The sequence below is a fragment of the Sorex araneus genome, chromosome 1, assembly GCF_027595985.1.
Source record: "Sorex araneus isolate mSorAra2 chromosome 1, mSorAra2.pri, whole genome shotgun sequence".
NCBI classification, from domain to species: domain Eukaryota; kingdom Metazoa; phylum Chordata; class Mammalia; order Eulipotyphla; family Soricidae; genus Sorex; species Sorex araneus.
In genome coordinates, this window is record NC_073302.1 from 152,341,490 (window position 1) to 152,367,846 (window position 26,357).

At 41.9% G+C, this 26,357-nt stretch overlaps 2 protein-coding genes across 2 annotated transcripts in view; both read left to right on the top strand.

The window, feature by feature from the left end:
• LOC101540036 (beta-hexosaminidase subunit beta-like) overlaps positions 1 to 9,096 on the top strand; it is a 28,807-nt gene extending 19,711 nt beyond the window's left edge. The window contains exons 10-14 of the mRNA XM_004608554.2: positions 704 to 776; positions 2,226 to 2,400; positions 7,730 to 7,820; positions 7,976 to 8,080; positions 8,909 to 9,096. Of these exons, the coding sequence (XP_004608611.2) occupies positions 704 to 776; positions 2,226 to 2,400; positions 7,730 to 7,820; positions 7,976 to 8,080; positions 8,909 to 8,984 (520 nt within the window). The 3' untranslated portion in view covers positions 8,985 to 9,096. The remainder of the gene's footprint in view (positions 1 to 703; positions 777 to 2,225; positions 2,401 to 7,729; positions 7,821 to 7,975; positions 8,081 to 8,908) is intronic.
• Positions 9,097 to 12,621: 3,525 nt separating this feature from the next.
• LOC101540296 (beta-hexosaminidase subunit beta-like) overlaps positions 12,622 to 26,357 on the top strand; it is a 33,105-nt gene continuing 19,369 nt past the window's right edge. The window contains exons 1-4 of the mRNA XM_055123545.1: positions 12,622 to 12,864; positions 14,756 to 15,081; positions 17,093 to 17,238; positions 22,317 to 22,382. Of these exons, the coding sequence (XP_054979520.1) occupies positions 12,826 to 12,864; positions 14,756 to 15,081; positions 17,093 to 17,238; positions 22,317 to 22,382 (577 nt within the window). The 5' untranslated portion in view covers positions 12,622 to 12,825. The remainder of the gene's footprint in view (positions 12,865 to 14,755; positions 15,082 to 17,092; positions 17,239 to 22,316; positions 22,383 to 26,357) is intronic.

Consider the following 26,357-nt stretch of genomic DNA (forward strand, 5'->3'; position numbering starts at 1 on the left):
TTGGACTGATTATTCCAAGGGTTGAATGTAATTTAGATACTTCACAGGCTTAAATAATAGTTTCTTCTAAGATTGTCATAGAATTAACAGAGGCTTCTGTGTGCACACATATGTGAGTTTCCATGTGAATGGGTATGAGCTCATTAACACAGTAAATGACTTTTTAGCTGTTCTGCTGAGTCAGTTCTGAATCATTTGAGAGAAAGGAATGTGGGTCCTCACCCAACTTTATTTTTTTATTTTTTTGATAATTTATTGATTTTTTAATTAGTGAGTCACAGTGAGGGTACAGTTACAGATTCACACATTTTCGTGCTTGTTTTACCCTCATGCAATGTTCGAGAGCCCATCCCTCCACCAGTGTCCATTCTCCACCACCAATGAACCCAGTATCCCTCCCACCCACCTATCCCATCCCCCCCACCCCACTCCGCCTCTGTGGCAGAGCATTCCAATTTGTTCTCTCTCTCTCCTTTTGGGTGTCGTGGTTTGCAATAGGGGTATTGAGTGGCCATCATGTACAGTCTCTAGTCTACTTTTAGAGTGCATCTCCCTCCCCAATCGGGGTTTCCAATCACATATTACTTGGTCTCACCCAACTTTAGTTGTTTCAAAAGGCAACTTGAGTGGTCAGAAATCATGAATATTGAAAACAATTGTTAAGCTTGCAATCTGAAATAACTGTTATTTTTTTCAATGGCAGACTTTTGAATATTGTTTCAAAGCTAAAGAAGAAAGCCATAGTCTGGCAGGACGTTTTTGATGATAAAATAAAGGTGAGAACTATACTAGAACTATATAAAAAGTATAAAAGACATAGTTTTGTATCATCTTGTATGGCAGGAACCCTCATGTAGCTTTCCTCAACAGTGTGGGGAAATTAGCTTTCTTTTCCTCTAAACTTTCATTAGGCAAAAACTTAAATTTAGATAGGAAACTTGTTTCTTTTCCTTCATTTACTTCACTCTTTCATGTCATTCTCAATCACATAGTTTTAAATAAGGTCCTTTCCCAGAACAGCTGACTAATAAAAATAAGTGAGGTTCCAGAGCCTAAACGAATTTGGGAAATGTACTTGCCACAAAGGCATGCAGGAGGGAAACTGGAGACATTTGTGGAAGGAAGTGGACACTGCTAAAGGGATACTGGAACATTGTACATCTGAAAATGATAAATAATTTTGTAATTCATAGTGACTCAATACTAATGAAAAATAAGAGGGAATTAAGTGAGTATTGTTATTTTAATGCTATTAAAGCTTTATTTTAAAAATGCATCATGTCCAGAAATGATTGAATAGAGGAAAATAGGAAATACCATAAATGACTGGTGATAAAGAAAACTGACAAAGAGACATTTGTGTGGAAACCATATTTGTGGCTAAAGTGTAATTCATAGTTCTAGTGTATAAATAAAAAATTCCACTGGAGGTTTCTTTTATGTTGTTTAAATTTTCACCTCATTGTATTTAAAAGGCATGATAGAGAGAGAGAACAAAAGGGAATGCCCTGCCAGAGGTGGGGTGGGGTGAGGGGATGGGATGAGGGGTTGGGAGGGATACTGGGGTCATCGGTGGAGGAGAATGGGCACTGGTGGAGGGATGGGTACTGGAGCACTGCATGACTGAAACACAAGCACGAAAATATGTAAATCTGTAACTGTACCCTCATGGTGATTCATTAATGAAAATTTTTTTAATGAATAAATAAAATAAAAGGCATGATATTGGTATACAAGTTTACAGAACCCAACAGCACCATGTGTTCCAGTAGCCTCTACCAAGTCCTTCTGTTAAGGTAGTTTTATTGTAAAAAAAAAAAACTATAAACGTATACATTTAATTTTACTTGACATTTCTCTGACATAGCCAGAGTTTTTTATTTTCTTTTGTGGTAACTGAGAATCTACATGTCTAATTACTAAATTTTAGTCTTTCTGAAAGGTAGATAACATTTTTAAACTATCATTTGATCAAAACTCTGGGATGGCATAAGTGGATTTGATGCTTTCTGTTCATGACACCTACATAGTGTCGCATGTTGCAAAAGTTAAAAGTCTAACCATATGTTTGGCGAATATTTGAATTTTAAGTCCCTATAATAAATCACCTTTGGAAAATAGCTTTGGGGGGGAAAGCAAAGATAAAATTATGTTCTTAGCTAAAATGCTTGAGACTTATTTTCCTCTATTGTACTTGCTATACATTACAACTTGTAACTTCCTAGCTTCACCCAGACACAATAGTTCAGATATGGAAACATGAAAACTATCCTGATGAAGAAGCAAGAGTCTCAGCAGCCGGCTTCCAGATCATCCTTTCCTCCCCCTGGTACTTAGATTACATCAGCTATGGAGAAGACTGGGAAAAGTACTATGCAGCAGAGCCTATTGATTTTATTGGTAAGAGAAACAATAATTTTTACCTTGATTTGCTGCCTTTCTCACTACCACCCCCTCCCATCTCCCACCTCTGCCATCATGGAATATTTACATATTACCTAGTTACTGTCACCTAATTTAATCCAAATGTGAATGTAGAAAAACATGCCTCCAAGTCATTTTAAACTTTGTGATGGAAACCATATTCTTACTGTAGCACTGTAGCACTCTTGTCCCATTGTTCAGCAATTTGCTCAAGCAGGCACCAGTAACATCTCCATTGTGAGACTTGTTGTTACTGTTTTTGGCATATCGAATATGCCATGGGTAACTTGCCAGGCTCTGCCGTGCAGGCGGGATACTCTCGGTAGCTTGACGGGCTCTCCGAGACAGATAGAGGAATCGAACCTGGGTCGGCCACGTTCAAGGTAAGTGCCCTACCCACTGTGCTAGCGATAGTGATATTCTTACTAAAATAAAAAAAAATTCTGTCCACAATTATAAAGAAACAGAGCTCAACAAACAAATAGAGCTATCATAACATAAGACAGAGTATGGCTGGTGAGGAGTCCTTCTCTGAGCCATCACTGATAAGTTCCAGTAGCCATTGGAACTTTAGGTGACAATATACCACCTCCAACCTTGAACCCAAGAAGCTTTGGCTCTGCAGAGGAATATTTGATCAAAGTTGGAAGACTGAGACTCCTTCCAGTTTATTGAAAGTCGATCCCCAGAGTATTCCACCATTGGAAGCAGGCAACAGTGTGAACCTAAGGTAAGGTCTGTTGAGCTCACAGAGGGAACAGGTCTGATCTCCATAGGAGAAGGAGCATCAGGATATTGCATAACCCCATCTCATCCTCATTACCCAGGACACTGACTGAAGGATAGCCCGGATGAATCAACCCTTGTCCCCTCACATGAGTTTTTGGGTGGGAGGTGGGGGAGAGGGGTGGGAATAGAACTTCAAATCCTGAGCTGTTATTGTAAAAGAAAGTCCCCACAAAAGCAAATCCTGCGATAGGATGAATAGAAAAGAAACCTCTTCAAAGGTCAAGCTGAATATCACAGAATGGATAGTGTCACTGTCACTGTCACTGTCATCCCGTTGCTCATCAATTTGCTCGATCGGGCACCGGTAACGTCTCCATTGTGAGAGTTGTTGTTACTGTTTTTGGCATATTGAATACTCCACAGATAGCTTGCCAGGCTCTGCCGTGCGGGCAGGATACTCTCCGTCGCTTGCCAGGCTCTCCGAGAGGGACAGAAGAATCGAACCCGGGTCAGCAGCATGCAAGGCAAACACCCTACCCTCTGTGTTCAAAGACAAAAAATCCCACACACTAAGACACAGTTAGTTATCAAAAGTGAGCAATAAATATTTAATTCTGGCCAGAGCAACAACAAAAATGTACCTTATTCAGGATTTAATCATAATTCTCAACAAAAACCTTCCAGGCTGGAAGAGTGAAATGACATAACTCAAAATATAAAAAATTCCAGCCAAAAATTGGAGGACAAAACATTGCACAAATGAATGAGTGAATGTTATTTACTACCATGAAATCTTCACTATAAGAAATGCTGAAAGAAATCTTGTATATGGGAAGAGCCAAATTCTAAATCTTGAGCATGGTGGTAAATAGAAACATAATAACTATATAGTAATATGGATGCAAAAATTTAGAATATGAACCAATAACAAATCATCAAGAGGGAGTGTATGTAAGACAGTGTCTTCAGCCTAACTATGAGCAATACCAAAGGAAAATGACTGTTAGATACAAGAGACTAATATCGTCCTCAGAAAAAACACAAAACAGAACTCTGAAGCAGAGACACTCAGAAGAAGAATGAGGATGCTGAAAGAATCACTGTCACTGTTATCCCATTGCTCATTGATTTGTTTGAGCGGGCATCTCTCATTGAGAGACTTATTGTTACTGTTTTTGGCATATCCAATGCGCCACGGGTAGCTTGCCAGGTTCTGCCGTGTGGGCTCGATACTCTCGGTAGCTTGCCAGGCTCTCCGAGAAGGGCGGAGGAATCGAACAGGGGTCGGCCTCGTGAAAGGCGACCACCCTACCGCTGTGCTATCGCTCCAGCCCCCACTGAAAGAATCACTGGGAGAAAATCATCCAAAAGAAAATTCAAATAGAAACCACTGGAAAAAGAGACAAATATAAAGCAACCATAAAACAAAATATAGTCAGCCCTCCTGAATTATAATCACTATCACTGTCACACTATAACTATCATCCCTGTTGCTCATAGATTTGCTTGAGCAGGCACCAGTAACGTCTCCATTGTGAGACTTGTAATAAGTCTCACAATTAATTTGATAAATAATATTAATATTTATATATTACATAACATATAATCTTGCTCTTTAAGTAATTTCTAAGTCATTTGGAATAAAATTCTTGAAACATCAAGAGAATGAAGATGGATAATACCCTGAGCAACTTGTAGTTTTCTCAGGCTTTCATAATTCTGACCGTACACTAGAACTGCGTAGTCATTCTTTGTCTTGGTGCTCCTACAAGTTTGCTTCTGTGGTGTCTGAACTTCTGTTCCTTCTTTCCCTTGGTACCTTTCTCTCTATTCAAGATGACCCACCACTGCAGCTTGTATTTTCCTCTGGGCTGGAGAGAGAATGGTGGCGTTAAGGTGCATGTCTTGAAGGCGGCAGAGTACTGTGGCAATTATAATCACGGATACATAAAATAATTAATAGACCTCAAGGGATATGAGCAAAAAGATGATAATTTCAGATAATATGAACATTGTATGGCATTTACTGCAATAGAACAGATAATAATTAGCAAGAGGATCAGAGATATAGTGTGCAGGAGGTAAGGCACTTACTATGCATATGATTGACCCAGTTCAATTCTGGGTACACCTATGGTCCCCATCCTCTCAGGAGTCACTCCTGAGCAGAGATACTCCCTATCCCCCAGCACTACTGGGCATGGTTCATCTCCCTACCTCAAATAATTAACAAGAATATAATGACATTGACTAAGTAATTTATGGGGGGAAGATGTAGTATATAGGGTAGGGCTTTTGCCTTGCACATGGCCATCCTATGTTAGATCTCCGGCATCCCAAATGATCCCTCTAGCCTACCAGGACTGACTTCTGAGTGCAGAGCCTGGAGTAATCCCTGAGCACTGCCTGGTCAGGTCCAAAAACAAACAAAGTAATGGATGACACAGACTTGAGTCATATACAGAAATGTGTATTTAAAAAAATCAATATATATGTTTCTCAAGTATAGTGAACATTTTCTAGAATAGATTACATACTTATGTGAGGGTTTCAGGACTCCTGAGACATCCTTGGGAGTCTCTACCACAAAAACAAGAAGAAGAAATAAAATTACCTGGAGAAAAATTAAAATGCAGAGATGAGCAATCAGACTCAAAGAAAAAAATAAAGAAGTTGATTTATTAAGAAAGAAGTTGATAGGAATAGAGATCACATAAATAAACCAGAAAACTCTCAAGTAAACCATCTAACACCTGAAGGAACTAGAAGGGGAATACACTAGAAGAGAAACAAACAAAATTGAAAGTTAGCTGTACAAAGAAATAATGAAAATAAGAACAGAAATAAATTTTAAAAAGCCATGCAGAAGATCAATGAAATCAAAAGCTGATCATTTGAGATGTTCTGACTATTGATAATATCATTAAGAGGCCTAACTGGTTTATAATCACCTTGCTAGACTCCCCCAGACAGAAAGAGAGAAAATGCTGATGAAAAAAATGAGAAATAGGTCTGGGGAGATGGCTCTAAAACTAAAGCACATACTTTGCAGTAGACATCTGGGTTCCACCTCAGCACCACATGGTCCTCTGAGCATGGGGAACACAAGTGACCCATACCCCCAAATCAAAAATGAAAGAGGTAAGGCAACTCTGATGCTGTAGAAATACAAATATCCTAAATTTTGGAAGAGACTAAGATGATCATCAATATGAAAACAAATTGGAAAACCTTGAAGAAATTTATGTTAATTTAATCTTATAATTTGCATATAGATAAGATATACACAGTTTATACATTTTGTAGTTTTATAAATTGTTTGAGCTTAATACATTTCAAGATTGAATCAGCTTGAGTTGCTTGAAAAGACCAATTAAAATACCAAAAATGAGACAGATGTAGAAATCTGTTTGGGTAATCACCATTTTGAAAGAGTTGATTTTGTCGTTCTTTTGTTTGATTACTGACCAGATGTGAAAGATTTTGTCATTAACCCATTATACTCTAGTCCAATGTATGTTGTTGTAAATGACAGCATTTCATCTTTGGTTAGGGTGCATTAGTCTTGTGATGTGTGTATATACCACATCTCCTTTAATACATTTGTAAAGATGTCTGACTGCATTAACCTTGTATCTCATCGTCTAAACTGCTTATATAATAGAATACACCCAAGTGGACTTCAGCCTTATCCAATAGATTATAGACTTAGGTCTTAGGGATCTGAAGGGTAAGCATTAGTGAGGAGAAGATATAACGGAGGGATAGAAGGGAATATCTCAGTGGTAGAGATTTACCATTTCAGACCCCTGCATTAGGAACAGATCTACTTTAGTACATTTGGGTACAAAATAATTTTTTTCCCAAATGTTTGTGTACCCACTGTTTCCTTTAGGAAAAGATTCTGCCTCTTAAAATGTTTCTTTTTGTTTTGTTTGTTTTGGGGGACCATACTGGGCAGTACTTACTCCTGGCTTTGCACTCAAGATCACTCCTGGGTGTACTCAGGGTACCACATGGGGTGCTGGGGATTGTACTGGCATTGGCTGCATACAAAGCAAGTGCACTACCCATCATACTATGACTCCAGTCCCACTTTAAAAGTTTCTAAACTTTGTACATCATGAATTGCTATTGTTTCTCTGGAGAACATTTTCTGAATATCAAAATTTCATGATGGCTGTAAGAGAAAACATTGAGGTAGTCAAGATTTTAATGCCAAGTAGGAGGGACATCACTTGTATCCTATCTTCCATTTCTTGGGTAGACTTTTACAAAGTTACTAAGGGTGAACACTGATTTTCACATCAGTTTGCATAAAACAAAAATATGAGGATATCCTTAATACCCCACTCTATTAGCCAACATTTGCTAATAAGCATGTGTGAACCACAGGCTCAGGGTGGGAATATTTTTCAACCTTTCTTTAGTGGACTACATCATCAGTAAGGTCCTACTGACGACTCCAGAAGAGAAACACTGTCTTAGGATGAAGATAGAAGTAATCACTGTCACCTCTATGTAATCCTTGAGCTGCTGCTACTTAACTGACATTAATTCAATGATTTTTATGCAGGTTCTGAGGAACAAAGACAACGTGTGATTGGCGGAGAAGCCTGTTTATGGGGAGAATATGTGGATGAAACTAACTTCATTCCAAGATTATGGTACGAGTTTGGCCATGTTCAAATTTACTTGTCTCCGTTTTCATTTCCTTTTCTTTCCAAAACATCAGAACTTGCCTCAGGCATATGACTTAGATATTTCCCTAAGAAAATATGCATTCAAACTTCTTTGGGGGGGGGTGTGGTTTTAATTTTAGGCCTCGTGCAAGTGCAGTTGGTGAGAGACTCTGGAGTCACCAAAAGGTCCGTGATTTGTCCGATGCTCATGAGAGACTGACAGTTCACCGCTGCAGAATGGTCAGGTATGAAAACACAGATATTTTAAGCTAAGGCACAATGAAATTGAGCATGATTTTTAACAACCTTCTATAATATGGGTAAGCTTCTTAGGCTGTTTTTGATTTCTGCTATTAATAAAAATGTTGATGTCACTTTAGAAGTAGTGTTTTAAATGGAAATTAGGTACTACTATTCTTACCTGGCTGGAAAAATACCATGATCATGAAGGTGATTTTCCCAGGGTGAGGTTATCCATTGCCTTTCAGAACCGCTGACCCCAAATGTAGGAAACTCGATTGCAGAATTTGTGGTAGTGGGTGAACCACAGGCTCAGGGTGGGAATATTTTTCCCACCTTTCTTTAGTGGACTACATCATCAGTAAGGTCCTACTGATGACTGCATTCACACTTTCCCCTAAAAAAAAAAGAGAGAGAGAAAGAAATTGGGTACTATCTTTGTTTTGTAGGTATGAGGGGCCGGAGAGATAGTCAGTAGGGCACTTGCCTTGCACAGGGCTGACTTAAGTTTGATCCCCCACCACCCATATGTTCCTCCTGAGTGGAACCTAACACAGAGCCAGGAGTAAGCCCTGAGCTCCAATGTGACCCCCTTCCCACGAGGAAAAACAACAGGAACCAAAGAAATGCCTATGATGTACTTGGAATTATATAAACACTATCTATAAAACAAATATGTATACAATAGCTGTTTATAGTTTCTTACTGAGTCCTTTTTGAATGATTAATACCCTGCATGCTTTTAGTGATTCTTGAAATATGTGAACATGGAAATCGCTTATAAAAATATAAGACAACTTTTACTCACACTGGCTCTTTTTCCTCTCCTTTAGACGTGGAATAGCTGCACAACCCCTTTCTCCTGGATATTGTGATCATGAGTTTAAACAAAAAATATTTAAAAAATGAGACTGTAGAAGGGGAAAATCCCACAGCATTAATTACTATGATCGCCTTCAGTAACTTAATTTTGAAATCATGTAAATTGCTTTTGAATAAAATCTTAATCTTTGAACCTGTAGCGCTTTTTTTATCCATTTCATGAATGAGCTGTCTATTTTTTTTCTGAGAATTAGATTTGAAAAATAAGGTAGTATCACTCATTATAGTCCCATATTTTTTATTTTTTTATTGACTGGGGAGTGAGAGTGAGGGAGTCTCCCAAACAGAGCTCAGGAGACGTTGGTGATATTCCTGATGAATCTAAGGCAAATGGGCTGTAAGTTACCTGAGGGTGCTGAGTGGCCCGGGAACACCAAAGTTCACCCAACAGTGCACAGGCGGAGCTTTCATGGATACCGATGGTGATACCGGGGGTCTCTGGATCTGTACACAGTGATGCTCAGGGCCAGCAATGTTCCTGGCAAGAAAAGCATGTGTTGTTAGTTCTGGTGCTATCTTCCTAACTTGAGTCTTTATTGATAGTAACAAGTATGAATGCACATAGTGTAACTCATGTGTGATTATTTTCAATACCACTATTCAAAGAGAAATGGGCAACCCCAGTACCAAAGTAAATTTTAAAACATCTCCTTTTTCAGCTCTTTGGATGGACTGAATAATAATATCTTCCCAATCAATAAAGTGAGAAAAATTGTTGCTACTCCTAAATTTCTCTCCATTTGCAAGGCCCTAAAGTTCTTAGCCCAAGACACTCCTCTGTTTGAACAGTAAACTTTGATCTTGAGGATTTATAGCTTGATAATTAGACAGTTTGTTGTCCTGATATATGCCTGGGTGTTCTGTCTTCTTAGTGCCAAATAAACCAGGATAAGACTGTGATAACCTCCAGTCACTGTACCTTTAGATTTCTTTTTTTTTTTTTTAGAAGAAATGGGTTCTTTTATTTTATTTTATTTTATTGAATCACCATGCGGAAAATTACATGCTCTCAGCCTTAAGACTCAGTTATACAATGCTGAAACAACCATCCCTTCACAGTGCCCGTATTCCACCACCAAAAAAAAAACAAAACAAAAACAAAAACACCAGTATACCTCCCATCGTGCCCCCCCCCGTAACTGATAAATTTCACTTTACTTTCTCTTTACTTTGGTTACATTCCATATTTCAACAAACACTTCACTATTATTGTTAGGAGTTCCCCTTTAGAGTCAGACCTGTTGTGAAGAGATAGGAGGTCGCGCGGCTGCTATTGCGCCCGAATGGTTTTTGGATTTCTGTATTTTAGCAACTAAGTCCAGGGAAATTTCTTCCAGATATCGGATCATTGCAAGCTTGTAACTCTCATCTGTGGTCCTCATAATATGGTGGTCAGCACTCCCTGCCCCCCACCCCCCTCCCCCGACAAGGAGAAGGCGAGAGAGAGAAATACCTTTCCCTTCCTGGGCAGGCATGGGGCTGTGGCTTAGTTCTTAGTATGGAGACATCCTGCAAGGAGCTGCCGATACCAAAAGTAGTTTAGCTGGCCTCTGGAGTCATGCTCGTGCAGCTGCGGAGAGGCCGCCGTAATTTTAGATTTCATCATGAGCTCTAAAGCGTGCTTATAAACTTTTCAGAGCCCAAGCAGTTAAATAATATGAACCTCTGTCCCCTAAGTTAGAGTTTGAATCCATATCAAAACAAAAAGTGGGACGCATTAAAATACTACTCAAATGCTTAGAGCTTAGTGTTCATTATTTGTTTAAACAAAGCCCCAAACTTCACTGTTTGTCTGCACAATTGTGACAACAGTGTGTCTGAAAATCTCCTGTATAATATGGTGCATGGTGGTTCTTGGAAAGGTGATTATACACAATCTCTGGAGACTTGGTGAAAGACACAGCAAAGGAAGGTGGCTTTACCCTCAAGTCAATAACTTATTTTTTTAGGAATAAATCAGGAGGTTTTCCTAAACCTGATTTATTCCTGATATATTCCTAAACATGTAGTTCAGTTCATACCACTGAACAGTGAAACCTGGGAGGGAAATTAAGTAATGAACTTAAGAAAGGTGCTGGGGTACCTCTCTGATGTGTTTGGAGGACTGTGTGATGTTGAGGATTGAACCCAGGCCTTCGTCATGTACAGCATGAGCTCCAGCCATTGAGCTATCTCTCCTGCCCAGTTCACAATTATAGAAACCACTTGAAGAAACATGGATTGAAAAAAAAAATTATGGACCTGCCCCTCCCGCCGCCAAGACGTGATCCCGGGGGCCGCACGTGTGAGCAGCCTCTCCGCAGCTGCATGAACGTGACTCCAGACGTCAGCTAAATTTTTCGGCATGGGCAGCTCCTCGCAGAATGTCTCCAGACTGAGAACTAAGCCACGGCCCCACGCCCACCCAGGAGGGGAAAGGTATTTCTCTCTCTCGCCTTTTCCTTGCTGGGGGTAAAGGGCGTGGTGACCGCCATATTATGACGACCACAGATGGGGTCTACAAGCTTGCAATGATCCAATATCTGGAAGAAATCTCCCTGGACTTAGTTGCTAAAGTACAGAAATCCCAAACCGACCTCATATCTCTTCACAACAGGTCTGATTAGTGGGGTACTCCTAACAATAAGAGTGAGTTTTGTGTAGAAATATTGAATGTAACCATAGTAAATAGAAAGTAAAGTGAAATTTATCAGTTACATGGCGGGGGCGCAGGGGGGCGGGATGGGAGATGTGCTTTTTTTTTTTTTGGTGGTGGGATATGGGCACTGGTGAAGGGATGGTTTTTTCAGCATTGTATAACTGAGACTTAAGCCTGAAAGAATTGTAATTTTCCACACAGTGATTCAATAAAATAAAATTCTTTAAAAAAAAACATTATGAAGAGGACGATCCTGGGAGATGGTGGCAATATAAAGAAAATTCACTAGCATTCTAGTCAGCCATCTTATTAGTTTTACATCAAATCAACCAGTAAATGATATCTGGATGGAACCCACAGGAAAGGTAAGTATGGCTGGTCCAGCTGAAGCTAGCCCACTTCTCCAGTTCATCAGAGTTCAAGCATGTAGCAATACAATATCCTGTGTCCTATGCCGTGTTTTATTAGCAGGTGGGATAAATTAAAATTTGATTTAGCAATAAGAACCAGATAAAATTATGCAATTTGCTGCTACATGGATGGATCTAAAAGGTATCATATTAAGAATGAGTGAAGTTAGTCAGAAGGAGAGGGACAAGTACAGAATGATCTCTCACATGTGAGATGTAGAGAAACATAGTAGGTGAATAACAAATGAGCAAGGGCAATGGAACCTGGTCTATAGAAGTGAGCTTAACCATAGGGGGAGCAGAGAGTTTAGAGGCGGAGGGGGGCGCCACTGGGACAATGATGGAGGAATGCAAAAGCAGACACTGGTGGAGGGTGTGGTGTTGAGTAACGTATGCGTGAAACCCTATAATTAACAACATTTTTAGATCATGGTGCCTTTGATAAAATTAATAAAAATAAAAACTAGGACTCAGCAAGGTGCCCTCACTTTTGTGTGTATTTTTCTGATAAAGTTTCTGCTCCCATACCACCACACTCCTCACTACTCTATTCTTCCAGGGAGGCATTATCATCACCTATAGTGTGAAGAAATTATTCTGGGCATCCAACTTTTTTTGACAAGCAATGGAGTATAGAATCTACTTGAATTGTATGGTCATAATAATGAAATAATAAGAGTCTCCCACTCCCACGCCTGGCTGGTGCCCCTTGGAGGGGGGGCAGATCGAGTTTCCTTCCCCTCCCTGAGCAGAGCCCCGGCAGCTGAAGACCTCCAGAACCCAGCACAGCCATGCTCACGGCCATTCTCCACAAGCTCTGATGAGTCTCACGTATGAAGGAACAAGCAGAGGAACCCAGGTGTGTGGGCCCTGGGACTGAGATCTCCAAGTCTGCTCAGATTGGGACTGGGCCTCCTCCACCCAGATTTCCCATATTCCAGTAGTTAGGCAGTCACACCCACAAACTGCCCCTGGTGCTGTGCAATCTCATCAATGGCCAAGATTCAGAGATTATAAAACAGCTCCTAGAGGTGCGAGGCCCCAAATGACCTCTTGTCTAGTTCTCCCTCTTGGAGAACAAAGCAAACTACTGAGAGTATCCTGCCCTCATGGCAGAGCCTGGCAAGTTCTCCATGGCGTATTCAATATGCCAAAAATAGTAGCAATGATGGGTTTCATTCCCCTGGCCCTAAAAGAGCCTGGAATGTGGCACCATTGGGAAGAACAAGTGAAGAGAGGCTGCTAAAATCTCAGGGCTAGGACAAATGGAGACATTACTGGCACCCCCTCGAGCAAATCGATGAACAACAGGATGACAGTGATACAGTGAATAATGAAACTGTAAATATCCAAATTATATGTAGATAGTGGCCGGGGAACAAATAGTACAAGTTGTTATCAAGAATTATTTTTTCCATCTCAGACCCAGGCTCAGTTACAGTGAAAAAAATCACTACAGTACACAAACCACTAAACTATTCAACCAACTCATCCCATCCCCATTTAACTTTCCTTTGAACTAGGTTCACCAATGTAGTAATTGTCTACTTAGTGAATTCAGTGACATCTTAGATATTGATATTCTACCTTGCAACAGAGATGTCTCTTTTTTAGAGGACAGGCATAACTTTAATTAAAGCTGTCACCCTATCCAGTGGTTTTCCAAAAACCAAGTTGCTTGATAAGATGTAGTTTTAGCAGATGACTGGTTAAAGAAACTTTGGTACATCTACATAATGGAATACTATGCAGCTGTTAGGAGAGATGAAGTCATGAAATTTCCTTATAAATGGATAGACATGGAGAGAATCATGCTAAGTGAAATGAGTCAGAAAGAGAGGGACAGACATAGAAGGACTGCACTCATTTGTGGAGTATAGAATAATATCACAAGAGGCTGACACCCAAGGACAGTAGATGCAAAGGCCAAGAGGATTGCCCCATAGCTGGAGGCCTGCTTCATAAGCGAAGGAGAGAAGGCTGGAATAGAGAAGAATCACTAAGAAAATGATGGCTGGAGGAATCGTCAGAATGGGAGATGCATGCCAAAAGTAGATAATGGACCAAACATGATGACCTCTCAGTGTCTGTGTTGCAAGCCATAATGCCCAAAAGTAGAGAGAGAGAGAGTATGGGAAATATTGTCTGCCACAGAGGCAGGGGAGGGTGGGAAAGGGGGGGTATACCCGGGATATTGGTGGTGGGGAATGTGCACTGGTGGAGGGATGGGTGTTTGATCATTGTGTGATTGTAACCCAAACATGAAAGCTTGTAACTATCTCACAGTGATTCAATAAATTTCTTTTTAAAAATTGTAGTTTTAGGCATCTTGTTCGTGCTATACAGAGCTGAAGATGCAGTGGCCCCTTTAATCCACTGACACTTAGTAGAACATTTAGTAGATGGATCTACTCATAGGAAACACATCTGACACGGTTTAAAACGTTTGTGAAAAATAATACTCGGAGGATTAATTCCTCATCAGAACTTCAGGTTGAATGTTGGTTTCTTCTCTGGGGCACACTTAGGAGGGTTGAAGCCCAAGTGTGAAAGGGGAAGTCCCACAAGACCTGGAGGCGGAGCTGGGGGCAGAGTCTGATCCCAGGGGTGGTCTCACCGGGTCTGGAGGCGGGGCTTGAGCTCAAGGGGCGTTTCCACTGGGCCTGGAGGCGGGGTGGAGGACTCCGCCCGGGACGTTCTGTAGTCTGGAGGAGTGCAGCCTTCTGAGTGAGTGACTCCGACGCTTTCAGGCCTCTTCCCAGTTCCCTGGAAGTCGGGTACCACGTGCCCCTCCTGTACAACCCCGGCTCGACTGGACCAAGAGCCTTCAAGTTTCCATGGAGCAGCGCGCGCTGCAGCGGCCCTGCTTGTCCCAGCTGCTGTCTCTCCTGGCGGCGCTGGCTTTGCAGGCTCCCTGTGCCGGTGCCACCCCGGACCTGGGACTGTGGCCCCTGCCGCTCTCTGTGAGGATGTCTCCGCGCCTACTGCACCTGTCCCCCAAGACCTTCCAGATCAAGCATGAGCACTTTTCCAGAGTCGGCCCCACCTGCTCCATCCTGCAGGAAGCTTTCATTCGGTGAGCACCCCCCCCCCACCCTCTCCCGCCCCCCTTCCCCGGGATTGGTGTGGAGGGGATTTGCTTACAGGGACTGCAGAACCACGGAGACCACTCCAGGCCACAGTTACGTCACCAAGCCTCCTTTTGGACTCTTCTCCTGAATTTCAGTCACTGGAAAGTGTCCCTGAGAGACCAGAGACCCGAGCAGTCCTGAGTATGGGAACTACAGCGGCTCCTGGAACCCAGGCGGACAGACACCCCAGCTCTCCCCACACCTTTCCACTCCCCCAGCCTCCTGGCCTGAGCCCCGTCAACCTGCCCGACACTAAGGGGAAGAGGAGGTTGCTCCCAGGCTGGCCTTGCTCCTTCTGAGCGGAGATGGAGAGGATGGGGTGCTGCTGGGACGCTCTCCCCAAATCTCTGTTCCTTACAAGCTGCCTGTTTCCACCCAACTGCTCCACAGTGTCGGTGCGAAGGTTTCTCCTTTTCTTCCTGCTCCCCAGAGCCTTGCCCTCCAGCTATCTTTTTTAGGGGGTGAGGGCTGTGGGGCCACACCTGACAGTGCTCAGGGCTTACTCCCTGCTCTGTGCTCAGGGCTCTCTACTGGCAGGACTCAGGAGACATATAGGGTGCCAAGAATAGAACCCGCGTTGGCTGAGCGCAAAGCAAGTGCCATAACCCCTGTCCTTTCTATTTGGTTCCTCTTTGTTTAATTCCCGAGCCCCACTTCTCAGGGTCCTTTCATGTCTGTCTCCCTTTGCCTCCTCTGGTGTCAGCCCACAGTCACCCCCCTGCCCAAAGCAGATGCACTTGGGGAGCCACACACTGTTCCCTCCCAGGACACTGTGTAGGCAGCGCTGCCCTGAGGTGCTTGTGTTCTGAGAACTCTCTGGGCTGGAACTCTCTGGTGCGGGACGTACTTACTGTCTCCTTCCTCCCCAAAGGTTCATTATTGCCCAGATGAGCGTTAAGACTCTCTGCACCTGTAGGCCCCAGGCAGGGCTGGAGAATGCAAAAACCAGTTTTAAAAGACCAGATATGAACTCACCTGGTGTTTGCAAAAACGGGGCATACCCAGTTTACCTTTGACCCTTGGTCACAAAAATGAAAAGGGAAGGAAAGAAACTGAGTTAGGAGAATTAAGAAGAGATGGATAGGAGGTGACAGTGCAGGGGTGAGATCCCTTGAGCTCATTTGTGGTATAGAGGTGTGGTGTAGACATATACTTGAATGTATAGGGTATAGGCATACATACATAAACTACAGAGCCAACAATATTGCATGCTTGAGATCAAAACTGCAATAATCAAACTTAAAAATTCTTCCTGGGAAGGAACCTGGGGACAATGGTGGAGGGAAGTGGACACTGGTGGTGGGATCAGGGTTTAAACATTGTACTCCTGAAACTCAACTATGAACAGTTACGTAAATAACGATGCCTTAATATTTAATTAAAATTTTTTTTAAAAAATCTGCTTGTGACCAAGCCCAGTTTGATTCCCAGGCACCAACATAGGCCACTGCGAAACACCAGGTTTGGTCCTAGAGATTCTTAGCACTGGCGAGATGGCCTGAGTCACCACAGGGCCCAAATCAAACTTTGCTCTCTGATTGGTCGAGTTGGCCAAGAATTGTAGAAAGAGGTCCTGGTTCCCTTGAGTACCACTTCAGGAGCCCTCCATGTAAAAGAGAAAGTTCTATTTTCATCGTTCACTTGGAAGTGAAGTCTTCCTAACACCAGCCACACACGCAACCCACTGAATCTCTGGTGAGAAGTCAGGTGTATCTGCAGAAGTAATGGAAGTATCCTTAGAGATTTGATTGCTGATTTTTAGGACTTACTTGGGAGTGTCATGTTTGAATCTCACTCTCAGAGAGTCGGCCATTCCCAGATGACAGCACTGCGCAGTTTGATTGAGAGCCTCCTGCTGGACTAATATGGGTAGCATGCTTCTCAGACATCACCACATGTTTATTCCAAGTTGACTACTGTGCTTCCAAATTTTGTTTCAATTTATCTATCATGCAGGTACCATAAGGATATTTTTGGTAACGACATAAAGTATCAAGGCCCGACTGAGTCTGAGCATAAAGCAAAGTTGCAGAAACTGCTGGTCTCAGTGGTTCATGAATCAAAGTGCGACTCTTTCCCCAGTATCTCTTCAAATGAATCCTGTGAGTACAACATGTACTTGCCTGTCTACCTCCTTTTTACAAACCTCAGTGACAGAAACATAATATCTTATAAGAATGACTTGTTCTCAGACTGCCTGGGGAGGAATTAAGTACATTTCTTCATTTTCTAGGTGGAGAGATTTTAAACATCACTTTGCAAAAAAGAATTTTATTTCTCTTCATTTCTCTAACTGTTCTTATAAGAGGAACAGATAATTTGTTGTTATCGTCATGTAATTTCAGTAGAAGCTTCCAGGCAGTCTTTGGTTTTGCAATATGAGTTGCAATAGATACGGTCATTAAATTGCCAAGGAATTTTTTCTGTTTTCAATACAGAAATACCAGAAGATGGTGTATATCAAAAACGGAGGTTTAAAACTTGTCTTTCAGGGTTGGAGTGATAGTACAGTGGGTAGGGTGTTTGCTTTGCATGCGGCCCACCCAGGTTTGATTCCCAGCATCCCATATGATCCTCCCAGAACTGCCAGGAGTAATTCCTGAGTGCAGAGCCAGGAATAACCCCTGTGCATTGCCCGGTGTGACCCAAAAAGCAAAATAAATAAATAAATAAATAAACCAACAACAGCAACAACAAAAAACTTATCTTCCGATTAGGTTTGTAAATCCTTTCACTTATGAAAAGAATACTTCCTGATTAGCACAGTGAGTAGGGCGTTTGCCTTGCACGAGGCTGACCCAGGTTCTATTCCTCCGACCCTCTTGGAGAGCGCGACAAGCTACTGAGAATATCTCGCCCCACGGCAGAGCCAGGCAAGCTACTTGTGCCATATCCAATATGCCAAAAACAGTAACAACAAGTCTCACAATGGAGACATTACTAGTGCTCGTTTGAGCAAATCCATGAGCAACAGGATAATAGTGATACAGTGATATAAATATTTATTTTTGTTTGAAAACTAAAGTTTAAGTTTAGAACTAGTTGGTATTGATGATGAAAAAAATACCTACAAATGGAAATAGCAAACTATCAATTGATGTTCCAGAATCTGAGGAAGCATAGAAATTGGCAAGCCTGTTACTATCTATTAGAAACAACATTGCAAGGGACCAGAGAGACAGTACAGCAGGCAGAGCGCTTGCCTTGCATGCAGCTGACTGGAATTCAATTCCTGGTACCCTATATGATCCCCCAGGACTTCCAGAAGCCCAGAGCCAGAATTAAGCACTGAGCTCCATCTGGGTATGTCCCTTCCCAAAAAATAAAATCTAAAGCCAAACAAACAAACAAACAAAACCCCACAAAACAACAATGTATAAACCTCCAAATTAGAAATCGACTCATTTCTGTTGTAGGAAAATAGACATATCAGGGGTGTTTGATTCAACTTACTTACAATAGTGATGAATTATGAAAAAAAAACTGAATGTTCATCAACACAAGAGTGGTTCTGTTCAGTTCATCCCGGGGGAGATCTTATATAAGAGGTAATAATAAAGAAACAATGTTATAAAGAACAGACATCAAGTCAGTCAAAGGAAGGAAGTCTCAGTATTCTGCAGGGCAGCATTTATACAACACTATACTCAATCATCATCATCATCATCATCATCATCATCCCGTTGATCATTGATATTCTTGAGTAGTCTCCATTTGTTCTAGCCCTGAGATTTTAGCAGCCTCTCTTTACTCGTCCTTCCCAACGGTGCCACATTGGAGACTCTTTCAGGGTCAGGAGAATGAGACCCATCATTGTTACTATATTTGGCATATGAATACGCCACGGGGAGCTTACCAGGCTCTCCCATGCGGGCAAGGAAACTCTCGGTAGCTTGCAGGTTCTCTGAGAGGTAGAACTAGTCTAAAAGATGTCGCTTCTGCTTCTGGGAGCTTGGTTTTATAGTCTCTGGATGTTGGCCGTTGATGGGATTACACGCTGGGGGCAGTTTGTGGGTGTGAGCCCCTAGCTACTGGAAAATGGGGCATCTGGGTGGAAGAGGCCCAGTCCCAATCTGAGAAGGCTTGGAGATCTCAGCCCCGGATCCCACACACACCTGGGTTCCTCTGTCGGTTCCTTCATACATGAGGCTCATCTGAACGTGAGAAGAGGGGCCTTGAGCATGGCTGTGACTGGGTTCTGGAGGTCTTCGGCTGCTGGGGCTCTGCTCAGGGCAGGGAGGGAAACTCAACCCACCCTCTCTGAGGAGCCCCGGTGAAGGCAGTCAGACGCGGGGGCAAGAGACTCTGCCACTATAGTTGCATAGTTATATAATTGTGTTAACTATACACAATAACACATGGGAAAGCAGTGATATATGTTTTGCCATGGTTGTGTATGTAAATACCTAAGAAAGAGCCTGATTAGCGTTTCTTCTGAGGGAAGTAGAGGAGTTGAGTGAGTTTCTCAAAGAGGATTTTAGCCCCATCTGTAATATTATTTTTAATGACAAATACATTGATGTCATTTTCACATAAGCCTATTAAAGCAAGAAAACTTATTCTTGTTTGCAAAGAGCGCATAGGATGACTGAAAAGTCAAGGGGCCACTCCCCCCATCCTAGGGGGTTATGAACCCAAGTGATCTGGGTAACAAAATATCTTAACTGTGTTGTAGTTCTGGTTTTGCATTGAGTTGGATCAAAACTATTGTTTTTGGTTTTGGCAGTCGTTCAGTGCTTAGTTCTTACTTTGTGCTCAGGGATCACTCCAGGCAGGCTCAAGGGACATAGGTGGTGTCAGGGATCAAACCTGGGTCACCCATATGCAAGGCAAGTTCCTTGCTCACTGTAATATTGAGCTTCAGGCCCCAGAATCCATTTAACTATCATCAAACTTCAGTTACTGGGTGTAATCATAAATATATGCCAAATGTTTTTATAAAGGATTCATGCTATTTCTGGGAGATTTCACGACTACAAAGTGAGAAAAATTTTTATACAGTTATCAGTAGGATGGTGAGTTTTGGGTAGCTAATTAAAAATTGGATAGAGAATGAGGGGAAACAGGATTTGCTTGTACTCATCAGAACAATAGCATTTTAGCCTGGCTTGCTAACTTAACATCATGGTCTCCTGAGGTAAAGATTGTCTTGTTAGCTGAAGGTCACTTGAGAGTTTCATATGATTCATGGTTGTTGGGAATATTTTTCCCTACCTAGATAAGGAGACATATTCCAGTCATGTATCCCTTTGTTTGTGGTGAAATGTAGTAACTATGCATCAAAACCATGAGCATTGTCATGTAAACATGTTACTTAATATAGTGACATAGTGACAACAACAAAAACCCTTAAAAATTATCTTTATGGGTCTAGAATATGGGTATAGTCCCAAGGTTTTGGTTTTGGTTTTGGTTTTGATTTTGGTTTTGGTTTTGGTTTTTTGAGGGGGTCACACCCTCAAAGCTGTGTTCAGGGCTTATTCCTGGTGCTATTCTTAGGGATCACTCCTGGTTGTATTTTCGGGACCATATTGGGTTCTGGGGATCAGATCTAGATTGGTAGTGTTGCTAGGCATGTACCCTACCTGCTTTGCTTTCTCTTGCTTTACTTTCTCTCCAGCTCCAGTCTCTAGCTTTTAAGGAGTGTCTCACTTCCCATCTCTGTGTTTAGTTATGATTGGAAGGGTGGCGAGGCAAGCATCTGTATAGTTGACGTTTGTTGGGGTCTGAACACAGACATCTGGTACTCTCCATTGACTTCGGCCATGAGTGAACAAACGTGGACATCTTTCTTCCATCACCATCCCTGCTCCCCCAGAATTGACAGAAATGGTGTTCAAGTGCTTTTCTCACTTGGCCCTTTCTTTGTCGCAGAATATTGTAAGATCAGCAAGACATCATGTAGAACTTCCTGTGGTGTACCTTGTACCAAAATATCTTGGCGTTGCTGTAGCAAGAGCAATTATTTTTGCTCTTGGAATTAGCCCAGCACCCCCCCCCCCCCAGGCTCCATCAGTGCTTTCTGTTTTGCCTTTCCCCTCAATGAGAGTCTGTTCCCACTGTCATGTTTCTGCCAGGCCCTGTCCCATGACACTTTAGTGTGGGGACCAGGTGACTAAGTCTACACCCTGCCTCAGCAGAGGAAGAAACTAAACACAGACACATTCTGCATGTTTGCATGGATCACAGGGAGGCGCTCTCCTCTCGCTCTGTGAACTAATATCTGTGTTTCTTTCTCCCTTTCTGTGCTTTCTCTTTGTGCACTCTATAGCTGCCCGAAAATGCTCAACCTGTTGTGAGTCCCTCTCTCCAGTCCATGTGCCAGGGAAGCAGCCTGGCTAAACTAGGGTTGGCAAAGCCAAACAATGCTCTAAAAGCATCGGTTGGCTACTCTCTGCCACCTTGTTCCATACCCACCCAGACTAGGGAACTGGACCCACAGATGGGGATGGGGTAGGGCTGTCCCCAGGAATTGCCCTGTTCCTTCTACACCTCATTGCTGCCTCCTGTCAAAATAATACTCCATGATATCCAGAACTCTTAAGTTTTTCAATAGAATAAGTTTTTCCCCTAAAATAAATATAACTAAATACTATCAGACAAGAAGGGACAGAGATAGAAAGACAAGATTACTTTTTTTTTAGATTATTAGTTTTTTAGTGCAGCTGACCCGGATTAGATTCCTCCGTCCCCCTTAGAGAGCCCAGCAAGCTACCGAGAGTATCCCACCCACATGGCAGAGCCTGTCAAGCTACCCATGGCGTATTGGAGATGCCAGAACAGTAACAAATCTCACAATGGAGATGTTACTGGTGCCCGCTTGAGCAAATCGATGAACAATGGGACGACAGTGCTACAGTGTTACAGACATGTATCCCTTACTAGCAGGGATATGTTCTAAATATGTCATGGATGACTGAATTGTTCAGACATCATAGAGCTGTACAAGTCTAGATTTTATATTTACCATGTGCCATTGAGTATGATGTTGGCTGTGGTTTTGTTACAAATGGCCACTACTACCCTGAGGAAGGTTCCTCCTATCTCTATTTTGTTGAGGGTTATTTTTTTTTATTATGAGTGTATGTTGAATTCTGTCAAAAGTTTCTGTACTTCAATTGATCATATGATTATCTTTTCTTTTGCTGGTATGGTGTATATTTCATTTGAATAATTCAAGATAAGTTGACGGTAAAAGAACAGACGGCTTACCTCAGTGCCAGCAGTATTTGGGGTGTGTTGAGAGGTAAGTTCTGTATGATTTTATTGTTATTTTCTATTAGTGAAATCTTTTTAGCTGCTGCTTTCAAAATCAAAAGTAGAAAATTTTCCTTCTTTGGACCTGTTAGGATTGGTTTGTTAAATATTTCCAGAATAATTTCCATTAAGCATATGTCACTTCAAACACTAAAGAAAGGAAGTAAACAAGATAGTACAGGGATTAAGATCCTTGTTTTGTATAGGCAAACCCTGATTCCCTTTTACTGCATATGGTCTCCCAAGCATCATCAGGAGTGATTCCTTACACTAGTGGGAGCCAAAAATAAAATAAACACTGTAGAAAGATAATTTGATTCAAGGCTTTGACATCATCTGATACCTTCCATTCATTAGTCTTGTTACTCTTGTATACCACAGATATAAGTGAGATCATCCAATAGTTGTCCTTTTCCCTCTGACATACTTCACTTAACATGATATCTTCTGGTTTCAAACTAATTGCAGTGACTATTGGTACATAAATATACAATAAAAACTGCAGCATTGTAGCACTGTCATCCCATTGCTCATCAATTTGCTTGAGCAGGCACCAGTAACGTCTCCATTATAAGACTTGTTACTGTTTTTGGCATATTGAATATGCCACGGGTACCTTGCCAGGCTTTGCCATGCGGGCAGGATACTCTCAGTAGCTTGCCGGGCTCTCCGAGAGGTATGTATATCTGTTACTGTATTTGGAATATGAACACTCCATGGGGAGCTTGTCAGGCTCTCCCAAGCAGGCAATAGACTCTTGGTAGATGTCAGTTTTCTCCAAGAGGGAGAACTAGGCTATTAGATGTTGCGCAGCTGAGTTGCAGCCTCACACTTCCAGGATCGTGGTTTTATAGTCTCTGGTTGTCGGCCAATGATGGGATTACACAGCACAGGGGACAGTTTCTGGGTGTGAGTGCCTAGCTACTGGGACATGGGGGATCTGGGTGGAAGAGGCCCAGTTCTGATTCAAGCAGCCTTGGAGATCTTGGCCCCAGATCTAGATTCCTCTGCCGGTTCCTTCATGCATGAAGCTCGTCTGAACGTGTGGAGAATGGCCTTGAGAACAGAAGTGTCTGGGTTCCAAAGGTCTTCGACTGTCGAGGCTCTAAACATTCTAAACACTTATAATTATATGTATATAATTATAAATGTTTAGATATTGGTACATATAAATTGGTATCTGAATATTGGGTATATTTATCCATTTTACTGTCATTGGACATTTGGGTTGTTTCCGAATCTTATCAATTGTTCTCAATATTGAAATGAACGTAGGCCTGCAGATATCTCCCCAAACTCAACATTTTTGCATTTGAGAGTTAGATACCAAGAAGTGGTATATCTGGGTCACATGGAAGCACTAATCATTTTCATTTGAGGGTTAAATGATAAGTTCAGAAAGTCGGAAAGTGGGGCTGGTGCGATAGCACAGCGGGTAGGGCATTTGCCCTGCACTCAGCCAACCAGGGCTCAATTCCCAGCGTCCCATATGGGGTCCTCCAAGCACCGCCAGGAGTAATTCCTGAGTGCATGAGCCAGGAATAACCCCTGTGCAATGCCGGGTGTGACCATCTCCCCCCCAAAAAAGAAAGTCAAAAAGTGTAAAACAATTGTCAAATTATCTTCCTCATGGGTGGAATATATAGAAACAAAAGCAAGATAATAATGTTCATGGACCTGGTACCTTGCATGTGGCATAAGTTCCCCTTGAGACTCCCCCTACCCTGCCCAGTGAACCCTGAGCTCAGAGCCATGAATAATCCAAATTCTTAGTCTTGAACATTTAATTTTATATGAACTCAACCTAACTACATCCAAAGTATTAATTGTTTTTAATTGCTAATGCTTTGATTAGATAGCTCACAATAAAGAAAATTATTGTCTCCAAAATCCCTGCCTTGGGGCTGGGGAGATAGCAGAAATGATCAGAGCACATGTACCTGAAGAGGGGCAATGAGTGGAAGGAAAGCTTGGTGTGGACTATGATGGGGGAATATGGATACTTTGGTGATGGGCATTGTATAGTGACATTGTACATCTGAAAGATATCAAACACATCCTCTTGTAAACCAATGTTACCTCAAAATTTTTTAATTAAAAAAATGAGAGTTTTTCCTTCCTAGAGTGCTATAATTCATCTGGATGCTGACTTGTAAAGTCTTCAATAGCTCAGCTATTTTGTTTCAGGGAATTTGATTTCTGTTTGTTTTTATGCCCACTTCTTGCTGCTTCGTAAGGTAACATCTCCCTTCCCTCACTGAGTTTGTTAACACTTCTGTGTCTTTTATTTATGCCAATTTCTGCTGCTACTGAACCAGCCTATTTCTGCAGAGGCCTAGAAACCAGAATGAAGTAATTTTCCCAGTAAAACATGCAGCTGTGAAGAGGGCTAATATGCAAAGATTCAGTGCTGGGACTTCGACTTCTGCTGTCCCAAAATCTCTTTCACCTCTTCTAAGAAGAAAGTTTATTGTTGCACTGATTCATAAATAGAAGCATTGCTAGTTTTTATTCCCTCTCACTTCCCTTTTCTTCTTTGCTGCTATTGATGCTGTTGTTTTTAACTGTGGTGCTCTCCCGGTGGCCCCACAACCTGCTGTGCTGCTCACACACTTGACGTTGGTACTTACTGAGGTTTGTGCTCCTATAGGTCCAGTGCTCACATCTGTGCTCACTGGAGTCACATTCTTAAACTACATAAGGTATGGCTTATTTATGCTCACCAGGGAGTCCATCATGCTCACACGCATGGTCACCTGTGCTTACATTTTCTGGCCATGCCACTCACGCACATTTTTGATTGTACATGCACTTTCGGGGGGCTCACACTCACCTGGGGGCTCTGCACTGGAAATCACTCGCAGTGTCCAGGGTGGCAGGCAGCAGAGCAGCCACAATCATCTTCATCATCTGTGGTCCATCTGGGATGTGACCATGTGATCGCTCCCTTGTAAGGCAGTTCTCTGAGCTCATCGTCTCTGCTAGTAGTAGGGTGTATTTGGTTCTCTTTCTGTTCTGTTCTTTTGCTTTTAATTGTTTTGGATGTGGGGTCACCTCCAACGGTTCTCCCAAAGTGTGCTTGGAGTTTGTCCTAGCAGTGCGGGAAGTACCATTCATTGCCCTGGATCTAAACAAGGACCCCTGCATGAAAAGTGTATGCTCTGGTCATTTCTGCTATCTCTCCAGCCCCAAGGCAGGGATTTTGGAGAGAATAATTTTTTCTAATGTGACCTATCTAATCAAAGCATTAGCAATTATAAACAATTAATTATTTGTATGTGGTTAGGTTGAGGTCATATAAAATTAAATATCCTCATTATGTTCTGTAGTCATTATTTATTTTATAACCCTATTTCAAAGTAGAATACAAAAATATTATAGATATTAACTATAAATGTAACCATTCGCATCTGGGACATTTATGTATAAAGTTTTATCTATTGCTTCCCAGTCTGGGGGCAGTGGCAGTGCCCATTATTCTTGTTGGAAACTTCAATGCTCAGGTACAGTGGACTGAACTCATCAGGGCCACATCTGCATTCTCTGGGGGCTTTGTGATGCTGGGAATCCAACTCAACACCTCCTGCTTATCAGGCATCTTATCTTTGTGTAGCCCCTGAGCTATCTCCCTGGCTCTGATCTGCCTGTTTTGAATGGAGACACTGTTCAAATGATGGAAAGCATTTTGATGAAACTATGACAAGGATCATTTGTTAAATTTGATCATGCCTGTACTTATTTCCTTTTACAATTGTGTTTATATTGATGTTTTAGAAACACAGTGTCACTGTTTCCAGAATGTCAACATACCCTAACCATTGGTTCCTTGTCCACCATTTAGCTACCTGACTTAGCAGAATCAGTCTATACTATAAGAGGCTATTAACATAGACTTTTGTTTAGTTCTTTCCTATGGTAACAGTTACTTTTAAAATTGATTTTGGAAAATAAAATAAAATAAAAT